The sequence below is a fragment of the Vitis riparia genome, chromosome 5 (genome assembly GCF_004353265.1).
Source record: "Vitis riparia cultivar Riparia Gloire de Montpellier isolate 1030 chromosome 5, EGFV_Vit.rip_1.0, whole genome shotgun sequence".
NCBI lineage: Eukaryota > Viridiplantae > Streptophyta > Magnoliopsida > Vitales > Vitaceae > Vitis > Vitis riparia.
The window spans coordinates 6,839,625-6,853,201 of NC_048435.1; the positions used below are offsets into that span (position 1 = coordinate 6,839,625).

The 13,577-nt window shown below is 35.7% G+C and overlaps 1 protein-coding gene across 2 annotated transcripts in view; it reads right to left on the bottom strand.

Annotated features, from left to right (window-relative positions):
* LOC117914700 (actin-related protein 9) overlaps positions 1-13,577 on the bottom strand; it is a 41,697-nt gene continuing 28,120 nt past the window's right edge. The window contains exons 13-20 of one of the 2 annotated variants that reach the window (XM_034830144.1): positions 10,270-10,359; positions 5,270-5,340; positions 4,978-5,177; positions 4,404-4,447; positions 4,267-4,316; positions 3,227-3,272; positions 2,671-2,721; positions 1-360 (exon numbers count right to left, since the gene is read on the bottom strand). In XM_034830144.1, coding sequence (XP_034686035.1) covers positions 217-360; positions 2,671-2,721; positions 3,227-3,272; positions 4,267-4,316; positions 4,404-4,447; positions 4,978-5,177; positions 5,270-5,340; positions 10,270-10,359 — 696 coding nt within the window. In that variant the 3' untranslated portion in view covers positions 1-216. Of the gene's footprint in view, positions 361-2,670; positions 2,722-3,226; positions 3,338-4,266; positions 4,317-4,403; positions 4,448-4,977; positions 5,178-5,269; positions 5,341-10,269; positions 10,360-13,577 lie in introns of those variants that run through there. The other variant, XM_034830145.1, reaches the window with a different exon arrangement.

Consider the following 13,577-nt stretch of genomic DNA (forward strand, 5'->3'; position numbering starts at 1 on the left):
TGAAAAAGAACCAATCTGCCAATCAATTTAAAAATAAAAATTTCAAAATCAAATACTGATCATGAAGACTAATAGTTCTCTCTAATTATGTGGTGTCGTATTCAAAAGCAACTAGATCAAGTTCTACTACTTTCTCCTTTTTCATGTCCTCCCTTCTTATTTTGTAATGAGTCAAAACTTTCATTATAATACAGGTGTGGTATCCATCACCCTTTTTTAGGAATTTATGTAACACATTGCCTGTGCTTGAAGATAATAGGAGTCCTTGTACTTTCTGCCACTTCCAACATGAATCCCCCTGCGAATCCAGTCCTCCCTATGTATCCAAGCATCACGACCAAAATCAAGAATGCCAAGAATCTGTCATGAGAAAGAGGATGTGGTCATCAGGAAAATATGGAAAGTCAGAACAGATAAATACTCACTTGTGGTGAATCAAGGGTTTTTATCACTCAAATAGGTAGCAGCACTCAATTCAAACATATTAAAGTTCCAACCAGTCACCATTGCCCAAACCAACTCAACAAACGTCTTTCTTTTTTCAAAAATAAAACAGATTCATCAGTATATAAAGTTCAAATTATTTATAACATTAAAGGCAACTTCCTTTTGCATTCATTTATCTTTGTTTGTAGAAAAATTATTAAGTTTCCGTAGGTGGTTAATGTTCATTCAGAACACCACAAATTACATAACTAGGGATCACATTAATTGAATTGACTAGTACTGTGTCATACCTTCATGCCACCAATGAAAATGACAGACCTTATATCATCTTTATAACCTAGGAGAACAATGAATTTTCCATTTATATATATATAGGACAGCATTGTTAAATAATCAGTTATAAGAAATATTATATTTTCAATTAAATAAAAAATTTGGTGAGTGCAAGAAGAGGAAGCTTCCCATCAATGCTAAGTGGACTCAACCACAGGTGAAAAGTGCAAGCATGTCTCTAATGGTTGCACCACCATAGCCTAAGAAACAGGATGAAAAGAAGCTAGCTAATATGTAACATCCAATTATTTATGGCCAATAACGAAGAATAAAACTGACAGTGAAAAAACCCACATTTGATGATGTCTCCACATTGTAATAGAGAATGCTGGTTTTAACCTTTAACTACTACAAAGTTCAAAGTTTAAATGGATCCTTTCCAATGTTTTAAAAGGCTTAAGGCGGTCCCAAGGTGTTTTGCCCAAATAAGGCGAAGCATAAGCCTCAACGCGAAACAAGGCGTAAGCATCAACTTAAAAACAATAATGATAATAAAAATAAAAAATATTAAAAATAAGAAAAATACTAATAAAATAACATGAAAATTAAATACTAAGAAAACCATAAATTGCATAATAATAAAATTAATTGTATTTCATTTTCAATAGATTCTAATTAAATAGTTTTTTTTTTCTCTTCTAAAATCCAACTCCCTATCATACATTTATCAAATAATCTTCAAAACTACCATCACTATCACTAGTAGGATCCTCCAATGAATCATAATTATATTCAATTGTTGTACCATCCTCTCCATCAATGTTAATGTCAACTCATATTTCTTTTTTATCCATTAATTACAGTGATTTTTTTTCTCTCTATCCATCAATAATAACATAATGATTACATATAATCTTTGTCACTATAGTGACTAACAATTGTTTATTTCTTCTTCCCAATCTCTCCCCTTCATGTCTTTCAAGAGTTAATTGGTAGCTAACTAAGCTCTTATTTTTTAACCTTAATATTGGATGCAACACTAAATTTATAATTCAATATCAAAACCCTATAGAAGCACGAGTCATTACAACCAATGAATATTGAGGCTTAAACCTCTTAACAAATGTATACAAAAAGCCCATAAAGGCCCTAAACCCATTAAAACGTATTGAATATTTGAGGCTTAAGCCTCAATAGCCTCAAGGCTATATAACCTTAAGACAATAAGGCTCAATTAGGTGAGGCTTAAGCCTCGATTACCCTCCATTCAAGCTATAGCCTCAAGGCTAATTTACATAGCCTCGCCTCAAGGCTAATTTGCATAGCCTCACCTTAAGGCAAGCCTCAAGGCGTAAGCCTCAATAGCCTTTTAAAAACTGATCCTTTCTAAGAGCAGCCTTTGTGGGGTATTAAGACAAACTGACAAGAAATAGAACTCAAAAAAAGAAAACAAATGTTTCCACTGGATATTCCCTAATTTTAATAACAAGTAAGTTTGATCAAGATGCCCAATCACTGTGAAACGACACTGCACATCTTTATGCCTCCCCTAAGGTGGGGACATGCTGTTACATAAAACTAGATTACAATAAATTTCCTAAAATCAATTGTGACAAGAAGTATTGATGAGTTATCTCTTTATTAATTGTCTCACATCACAAACAGATTATGTATCTTTATCATAATGTTCATATTCACAACCACATTTTGGATAAAGTGGCTCAAAGAAGATTAGTTTCCTAAGAAAACTTAGATTAAATGTATAAAGGAAATTTTCACCAACGCATAAAATAAACACTTAATGCAGTCAGTGGTAGTATTTCAAAAGTCAGATTCAAGTTATTGTGGTAATTCAAAAATCAGATTCAACTTTAACAGAACATTTACAGGAAAAATGAAATATGACGACAAATAACAATTAACAATATGGTAGTAGAGTGCTTGACTTACTGCTCCACCTTTCCATGACACAAAGGTCGGATTTGTTCTTGATTGCAAAACCTGTTAACATACATTAAGGTTAGCTAATATCAAAATCAGAAACCACCCGTTGAATAAGGACAAAATAGAATAATATCTAAGATACAAGTGGAATCACCATAGGCAGAAAGGCTGTGATACGTTCAGCTTATGAAATTATTCATATCAAACCAAGAATGTTCTATGCATCCCATCTGTAAGACTATGATTTATACTTCTATGGGGCAGTTTTCCCATCAAAAAGTTTCTTTTAGAGGTTTAGAAAAAGTTTAATTCTAAATATGACAACCAATTCCCATATTAATAAATGAATAACATACAGATGAAGAACGCCATGAATTAACAGAACCACTTCAATTTACAACTCAATTTATAAGAAGGATGAGAAATGCACACAAGCATGTATAAATATTGCAAAGGTACTATATTGACATAATAAGCACAAACTTAAAAAATTACCACATTGACAAAAGATCACAATCATATGCTGCTATTTAAAATAAGAAAATTAGACATGAAAACTAACCTCAACGGTATCAATTGCTTCATTTGAAGGAATTGCATGTAAAACTCTGCAATAAAAAGTGATCAATATGACTTATCCGCAAAAAAACCTTTCAGGGCGTTTGAAGCTCCCCTGAAATTGAACATGTCCAATGTATTTTAAATAGGAATGGAGGAGTCTAAAGTGTCCTTCAGTAGCATTTTAAGATTCTAATATATGAATTCATTTTTTCTTTTCTCCCATAAGCATGGGAATGGAATTAAAACAAGTTGAAGGAATCCAATCTTCACAGGATTTCCAAGAGCTTCGATATCTTTATGGAACCATTTCTAACAAACATGGTATAACTACAATTAACATTTATATTTTACTTCACATGAGTGGTGACAAGTCCACATTGAAGTTGAGCCGGCTGCATCAAGATACAGCAACAAAATGTTCCTAATTGCTACAAGTAAAAAAACACAGCATCTACTTGTGAACATGAGATAACATAGCCAAGTTATGAATTACAACTTCCATTTGCTTTTGCCATGGATTTCCTCAATGCAGTTTTTATTAGAATCTTACAATGGGACACTTCAGGGTTTATAATCTCAATGGCATGAAGTACTCATGTTGGTCAATTCATTGCAGAACAGAACTCCAATTACACCATCCTGGCAACACTTTTTCCATGGGTAAAACCTATAAATCAGCTTGGTAGGTCCATGGACTCACACAACGTCACAATCATGGTCAATCAACTCCATGGATTTGAATTGCCATACATGCAACCTAGCAAACTGGTTGCCAAAGTAAGACCAACAAACCAACGACTTCCTTTCTTCTATTTTATGGGAGTTACACCGACAATTTATCCTGAAATAAGTAATCTTCTCATTCAATAAAGCAACACTCCAAATGGACACAGTGAGTGTTCATTCTAATGTGTTCCCCTTGTTGGGACCCAGATTACATACCTCTTCACCCCTTTTTTTCACAAGAAATATCATAACAAAGAGTATATCTTACTCATATAATTATATTTTTTAATGCTAAAAGCAAGAAGTTGAACAAACCTCTCCTCCACTGCAGAAATAAGACCACTAGTCAAAGCAACTCCACCAATCTAAAGCACAGAATTACATCAGTTTTTCAGAGATAAAGGAATATTTAATATTGGAATATAACAATTTATCATAGCTTCCAAACTCACCAGTTGCATGCTACAAAATAATTTTCTCTGGAGGTCTATACGCCCTGTCAACACGGTACCAGACAGCTTAATTAGAATCATAAATAGTTTCGTGGAAACTTAAGTCTTAGGTTGGAAACCCACTTTCTGAAAGTCCAATGCCAAAGCTAGAATGAGACATGTGGAAGATCAGGGAAAACCACTAGGAAACTTCTTGAAAATATTCTAAAAATCCTTGTGGAACTTTTAGGAGCTTTTCTAAGAACATTCCTGACAAATGTGTGAGTGTCTTGTCTTAAGAGGAGTATAAGTGGTATAACCTCACTAGAATGAAACTAGTGGAAGATTAGGGGAAACCTCTTGAAAACTTTTAAAAATTCTTGGGAAACTTTCAAGAGCTTTCTTAAGAATGCTTGTGACAAATGTGTAAGTGGTGCCTCTCTCACTCTCTCTCTTTTTTTTATTCTAAATAATCTTTGTCTTTCCTGCCTCCCACATTTTTTTGAACCACATTTATCACACTCCCTACTCTGGTAACTGTGGTATCACATCAAACTTTACCATATCAAAGAAGAGTAAATATATGGAGACCCACCAGTTGAAAGAATGCTACTTGTGATAGCTTCAGCAAGGCCAACCTTTTCTTCTCTCTTTGGTTTAGTTGGAAAAACTGGGAAATTGTCCCACATTGATAATCCACCATTGACACCAGCAAATAAACCATCTGACATGTCAGTTCTTCTGGGAAATTCTATATGCCATGTATCTTCCGGCATATCCTCATAGTCATGAAACCTGGTGAAGTATAATCATTTTGGAAGGAAGTAATTCATCATACCTATTTTAACAGCTAAAAGAAGCAAAACTTGATGAGGGTGGTCACTCACCATGAACGGGGTGGCGGAGGATAAACATCTGGAACCAAGAGCATAGGGTAGAACAGACCCATAGGGGGAACCTATTATATAAAATTATCAGGAATCAATTGCATTCTAGAACCCTATTCTTTTTTTACTTCAAAGAAAAATGAAACTTCAAATAGGCATTATAAGTTTCTAGTGTAACAATATTACTCTTCAGCATAAATTTGTGTAAGTAGATGGTAACATGAAGGCAGCACAGTTTACAACAAATCAGAGATCAAAAAATAAAAGTGTTTTAATTACTTAGAAGAAAATAATAAAGACTGCAAAACAGGGGCGCTCTCCGTGTAAAAGAAGCTCCAGAGATACTGAATAAGGTTCCAATTTTGCTGTCTCTGCAAAACCAGATATATTGTAGTTTCAAATAGAACCAACATGAAAAGCCAATAGTCAGGTTAATTAGGGTAACTCATTCTACCTATACAGAAAGGTGATGGGTCTTTGTTAAGGGTAACATAAGGAATTAAAGTCAGATTCAGATTGTTGCAGGTTTAAGTCCTATTAGTCTGAATTAGTTTCTGGTAATATTTACATATACATGCTTACAAATAAACGCTACCAAAGAAGACACATCAAAACTAAAATAAAAGTTTACTTTCACATTGGGAGAAATTAGTCAGTTGTGAACCTTCATCATCAGCAAAGTAAGGCAATGTGTAATATCCTGAGATATCCTTTACTTAAAAACTTCCAGTTAACTAAAAATATTACTCTCAATACTGACACACAATCATAATCATGCAGAGTATCATATTTTTTTGGGAAACAACTCAGAAGCATGAAAAAGTTGAAACACAGCATCACTGCTGGGCCAAGTGCACATGCAAAAATCCAAGGCCATGGCATAAACATGTGAGATAACACGGTGTAGTCACTTCTACTACAGTTGGGAAGCTAGTGATGCTCCTAAAAGGTCTTAGTGCAACTCTAAGGTTTTTACTTATTTATTTATTTATTTTTTTATATGTAAATAGGAAAATATATTAAATAGCACTAGCAAAAAGCGCAGCCAAGTACACATGGAGTATACAAAAAAGGCCCAAAGGCTAGCAAGAGAAAAAGGGGCAGAGCTGATATAAACCACCCATACAACAACCTAACCCAACCCGCTAGAAAACTAGTTAAACCCTAAGAAGGATGACAAGCCACCCGAAGCCCTTCTAAAAGCGCAAGCCACCATGCAAACTGAGGAAGAAGACCGTGACTTCAAAGTGGGAGAATTGAATCCCCATTGCTCCCTTTTTCCCCCTGACTGAGAGAGGAGAGCAATTGTAATTCACCGAACATTTCAAGCTTTCGGATTTCCCTCTCTAGATGAGAAGACAAAGATTTCCTACTTCCCCTTGGGAACTTAATCCCACTTCCTTTCTTTGACTCCATTTTCCTCAAAAGAACAGTGATCTCCTTTTCAAACCCCACCACCAGCAACCCCAGAGAACTACTGAATTCGGCAAACTTATTAGGTATAATTGCAAAGCTAAGCTTCTCCCCCTCCAACCCTTTGTGGGCCTCCAATGCTTTTTTGACCTCCATCTCCTCAGCCCTACCCACCAACCCCTTACCCAAAGGATCCTTCTCTTCATTCCCCATGAGATCCAACAGTCTTTCATCTTGGGGCTCCACCACCGAGAAAGGACAAGAAAAAGAAGAACACCCTCCCCCCATAGAATAAACCCTAGGATCCATGCCTTGGAACCTATTGGCTTCGGCAACGAGAGCTTCATCTGCGACTGACTTTGTTTTCTTCTTTATCTTTCTTTTCCTATCTTTTATTTTACCTTTCCTTACTATCATAGTTTTTATTCATCGTTCCTCTCCTTAAACCCTAAAAGACTGAAGCACTAGCCTACTTATTTAATTATAGATGATCATCCTAGAGTTGTCCAACATCAGTTTTGGTATCAGAGCAAAAGTTCTCGACTTAAAGCTACTACTTACGAAACAGAACAACTTATGTGACCATGATTGAAGGCTACAATTTTTTTTTATTTTATATAACCATTGGTGAACATGCTGAGGGCAAATGAAGAGGAGGATTGACGAAGTAGTAGCATCTTCCAAACTCATGTTGCTTGCCAAGGGAGACTATGCAATATGATTATTGAGATAGATAGTAGTTCCAACATAACTTCACAAGAACTAGTTGAGAAGCTTAATCTAGAGACGGAGAAACATCTAAATCCCTATTAGATAGTATGGATAGATTGCAACCCTATTTTGATGAGCTCTCCTTGTCTAATAACATTTCATTTTTGTAATAATTTTGAGCTATCAGTATAATGTGATGTTTTTCCAATAAAAGTTGTTCATATTGTACTAGGAAGATCATGACTTTTTGATGAAAGGGTCCAACATGATAGCTATGAAAACACTTATACAATTGTGTGCAATAGGCATAAAAAGATTCTCCATAAAAATTAAGGAAATTCCATCATCTAAGCAACCAAGGGAGAAATCAACATCCTTGAAACATAAAGAACCATCAAATACTCCCATTAAGAAGTAATTTGAAATTGTGAGCAAGAAGAAAGGAGTTTTCAATGATGAATCTTAAATATGAGATGTAATCAAACCTATCCTAAAACAACCTGTAAGAGTGCTAATAGAACCATAATAGTTGTTGTTGGTTGATTTTAGTAATCCAATTCCTAAGGTAATAAAGAGTGAATCATTGCCTATGCAAAACCTATAGGATGCTATTAATTTACTTCCAAATTCTTCTTTCCCAAATTTATTAGCCAAACAATAACATACACTTCACAAGGAACAAATGGACTTTACAAAACAAATCAATAAGTTGACTACTAAAAACTTTGTTCAAGAAAACTTGAGTATTTATGGAGTTTCTTTACTAACTCCTAGGAAGGATGACTTATATGAATGGTTGATCATGATCTTTGGATTAATCAATGCACTAAGCAATTTTATGCCGATCTCAGCTAGGTTTTGATTAATATTGAAGAGTACATACAAATAGCTTATATGCATATTGATGGTTATTTGGGATTCATGTGAGCACAAGGAAACCTAAGGAACAAATGGACTTTACAAAACAAATCAATAAGTTGACTACTAAAAACTTTGTTCAAGAAAACTTGAGTATTTATGGAGTTTCTTTACTAACTCCTAGGAAGGATGACTTATATGAATGGTTGATCATGATCTTTGGATTAATCAATGCACTAAGCAATTTTATGCCGATCTCAGCTAGGTTTTGATTAATATTGAAGAGTACATACAAATATCTTATATGCATATTGATGGTTATTTGGGATTCATGTGAGCACAAGGAAACCTAATGCTTGAATTTTCAAAGTGAAAGATTGTTACAACTGATTTGAAAATTCCAAAATCTTATACTAGTGTCATAATGAACATTGGAAGGACTGCATCTACAATTTTTTTGTTTGATAGAAGACTAGATAGTCATGTTTTGAAAAAAGATTGCCAAGTTCCAACATCGTGTTTCATTCAAAGAGATTTTGAAATCCTTTGATGTATTAACAAAATAATAAGCTTGAAGAACACTTCTCAAATGGTGGTTGCATCTAGTAACAAGTTTACAAAGGTCTAAAGAAGACTTCAATGCTATGCATTATAAATTGATTTGTGAAGGTCAATAGAACGAAAGGGTAGAAGGCACCGCTCGGGATTTCAATTGACCATGAAAAGTCACTATACCTCAAGTTGGGGATCAATCTCCATGATCTACTCAAAAGAAATAAAAAAAAAAATCCTAAATTACTTTATCAAGGATATTTAGGTAATTTTGTAATCTTATAGCTCTCTAGAATCATAATTAGTAGTAATTGGTTGAGATTTATTAGGAATTTGGAAAGTTTTAGAATTCTCCTTAAAATAGTTTTTAAGCTTTCTATTTTTTTTTAATTAATCTTTTTTCTTAAAAGTTTGTATTTGAGTCCTTAGAATCTAAAAATTTTCCTCATCAAAAACTTTTATTACAAGAAGTTTCTAATTCTAAAAAGAAAGTTTTTAATTTCTTTTAACTTTTTCTAGAAGATTTAATAGTTTGGGGAAAAAAATAAAAGTCCTAATAAGTAAATATATGCAGTAGGTTTACTTTTTCATAATTTTATTCAGGTTTTAGTGTTTAACAGCCTATAAATAAAACTAATTGATATAAAATTGGATAAATGGCTGATGATCAATAATATTAAGGTTTTCTTTTGCATACCTTAAAATTTTTGAAGGTGAGAAGCTATTACTTTTTTTCCAATTGAGACTTCTAAAAGGCCTTAGAGAGACTCTTAAGGTTTCTACCTTTTCTTCTTTATTTTTCTTTTCCTATATTTTATTTTACTTTCCCACAGCCATAATATTTATTCCTTACTTCTCTCTTTAAATCCTAAAAGATTGAAGCCCTAGCCTTCCTATTTGATTGTAGACAACCATTTTAAGGCTGTCCTCTATCAATAGGGCTCAACAGTTAGTGACAAATACACTGCATACCACAAAAGGTAAGAGAGAAAAACAATGGAAGCCACAATACATAGAACACAGTCCAAAGCAGCTGATGATAATGATAAAGAAAAAAATCAAGACACATGACCAGTATTTGACCATAAATTCCCAGAACTAGTAGCCCATGAGATGTGCACAGTAACAAAAAATACAAAATAACAGCTTGAAAAGTTAGTAACATATGTAGTGCATACCACAGGGCCAGACAATGATGATCATGATGATGTGATGATGCAATAGTGTGAAAAAGAATGCACAATTACATGAACTATATTCAAGTTCTTAATATATTGTCACATGCATCTCAGCCGCATATGAGTATAGTCCAAGGCAACGAAAGGAAGTTATGTGCCTAGTTTTGTTCTCCAACTCAGCAGAAATGGGTAGGTCATCAATGCAAAGCCAGTGTACAACACTATCAAGCTGAATATATTTCAAGAAGACAAAGTAACTGCAGAAGATTTTCATCTCAAGAAGCATACGTTGAGAGCAGTTAGTCTTGTCTTGTGAGATCCAGCTGGTGTGCCATTCTCATAAGAATGAACTACAGCAACAACATCTAATTCTCCCTCCTGCACCAAATTGAGCAGAATTAACATATATCAATTTATGCTTTTTCCAAAGAAACTGCATTAATAACATTTAACTTATTATGTACTATGGGAATCAGCAACTTATTTTGAGAAAGGGAGAGTCAACAAAATTAACAATCGTCGTTCTAGATAGGTCAAATAGTCATAGCTCTTGTCACTAACATAAAGAAGATGTTGGATATCCAAAAACACATTCTTCAAGTACATTTATAAAATCAAAGTTCAAATAAATGAACCAAGAGATGGGCAAAACAAGTAAGAATATAAGTTTAAGGAGAATTAACTACTCAAAGCCTTCCATACATGGAGTTGGCACTTCTCTGACCTTGTAAATGACCATATTGATAGTTAAGTTCCTGAACTAGACAATACCAAAGATGAAAGTATTGGTACTTCGATTTTACGAATATATCATAAATATATTGGTAAATATTTTGACATAAAATATCGATGGACCAAAAATTGATCAAAACTTATAGAAATGTAGGAAAAAACTCTTAAAAATGAAATTAGAAGTATAATAGATATTTTAAAGTTAGTTTTTTCAATAAATTGATATATGTATGTGTTAGATAGTGTACAATTATTTAGATTATTTACTTTTCCTTTTCTTTCCTTATTGTATTGTGGGTCCCACTAACATGTATATATATACCCAAGTCCAATGTGTATTATCAACAGCTTTTCAATAACAAAAGTTAGGGATTCTCCCTTTTCTCTCTTTTCACATGGTATCAGAGCTTAGGGGAAAAAAAACCTTAATTATTTCCGGTTTATCCGTGAATCCATTCTGGGAAATCTTTCAATGACTGTGTTTCATTCCGGTCACCTTTCCCATCTCCTAAAGCTTTCCGATCAACCGTATCGCCGTCAGAAAACCCTCACCACCATCAGAAACCCTCACCGCCGGTGACTTTTCTAGCGACCTTTTTCCGACGAAGTCCTTTTCCAACACCGACCATACCATCAGGTGCGCAAGGAGGAGATCTTCAAGTTTTCTCAAAGCACCGGAGGGAGATTCTCAGCCATGCACTGGCCACGCGCATTTCTTCGCCGACGACCTAAACCTCACACGTCGGCGCGTGGAGTCATTTCCGACCACGCGCTTCCACCTCTAGCCTCGCCTGACGCCGTCTAGCCACCCTCCATCTGTGTTTGTACCATCCGAGCCCTGCAAGTGCATTTTTTTGGGTTTTTTGTCTCTGTCGGCCCTCTAAACAACCTTTCCGGCGACTTTCAGTGACTTTCTCTCTACCCCGAGCCCTGCACGTGTCTTAGGAAGTGTTCTCTTATCCTTCCAGTAGTGCCACATTTGTTTTTCTTTACTATTTGGTCTCTCACAACCGCGAATCCTCAATTTTTCTTCTTTCAGCCGCGATCTGAAGCCGTATTAGGGCTCTTTTTGATCCAAACATATTTCGTTCTCCAGATAAGTAGATATGGCTACTAAAAGTTCCACTTTTTCCTCTATCATATCTGGATCTCCTATGATTACTTCGGAGAAATTGGTTGGCAGTGAAAATTATTTGTCCTGATCTGCCTCTGTGGAGCTTTGGTTTATGGGTCAAGGTTATGAGGATCACCTTGTTACGTAGGAGGCGGATATCCTTGAGGTTGACAGAGTACAATGGAGGAAAATAGATGCACGGTTATGTAGTGTGTTATGGCAATCGGTTGATCCTAAGATTCTGCTTCATCTTCGGGCCTACAAAACATGCTTTAAATTTTGGAATTAGGCGAAAGGGCTATACACGAATGATATCCAACGTCTTTATAAGGTGACTTCTTTTATTGTCAATGTCAGACAACAAGACATGGATTTATCTACTTATATTGGCCAGATTGCCTCTCTTAAGGAGGAATTCTTGATCGTGATGCCTCTTACAACTGATGTTGGGGATCAACGAATACAGATTGACAAGTTCTTCATGGTTCTTACGCTTATTGGCCTCCATCCAGATCTTGAGACCGTCTGCGATTAGATTCTTGGCTGTTCCTCCGTTCCATCCTTGGATGATGTGTTTGCTCGCCTCCTCCGTATCTCCTCCACTCAGACTTTGCCATCTGATAACACTTCAGATTCTTCTGTGTTAGTTTCTCAAACTAACTCTCGAGGAGGATGCAGTCGTAACCGAGGTAGAGGCCAACGTCCTCATTGCACCTATTGCAATAAGCTTGGCCACACTCGTGATCGGTGTTATCAGTTACATGGGCGGCCTCCCCGCACTGCCCACGTGGCCCAGTCATCTGATCCTCAGCCTCCCAGTTCCTCCACATCTCATGGTATTTCCCTCACTGACAGTGAGTATGATGACTATCTCCGCTATCAGGCCACCAAGTCAGCTTCTGTTGCTTCTGTTGCCCAAACTGGTAATGCTTCTGCTTGTCTTACCCACACATCTTCTCTTGGACCTTGGATTCTAGATACTGGCGCTTCTGATCACATATCTGGTAATAAGGATCTTTTCTCTTTTATTACTACTACCTTTGCCTTACCTACTGTTACTTTAGCTAATGGTTCCCAAACTATGGCTAAAGGTTTTGGTTTAACTCATCCTCTCCCTTCCCTACCTCTCCATTCTGTCCTTTAGGCCCCTGAATGTCCTTTTAATCTTATTTCCATCAGCAAAATAACTCGCACTTTTAACTGTTCTATCACTTTCTCTGATAAATTTGTGACCTTGCAGGATCAGAGTACAGGGAAGACGATTGGCATAGGACGTGAGTCTCAAGGCCTCTATCACCTCACCTCGCCTTCAACTCCTGCAATTTGCATTTCCACTGATGCTCCCCTCCTCATCCACAGTCACCTGGGCCACCCTAGTCTATCCAAGTTCCAGAAAATGGTCCCTCGTTTTTCATCTTTGTCGTCGCTTGCGTGTGAGTCATGTCAGCTTGGGAAACATACTCGTGTCTCGTTCCCAAAGTGTTTGAATAATCGGGCAAAGTCTCCTTTTGAACTTGTCCTCACTGATGTTTGGGGTCCTTGTCGGACCGTATCTACTTTAGGATTTCAGTATTTTGTCACTTTCATTTATGACTATTCTTGATGTACTTGGTTATTTTTAATGAAAAATCGAGCTGAGTTATTCTCTATTTTCCATAAATTTTATGCTGAAATCCAAACTCAGTTCAATATTTCTATTCGTGTGTTGCGTAGTGACAATGCTAGGGAATATTTTTCTACACCATTTACT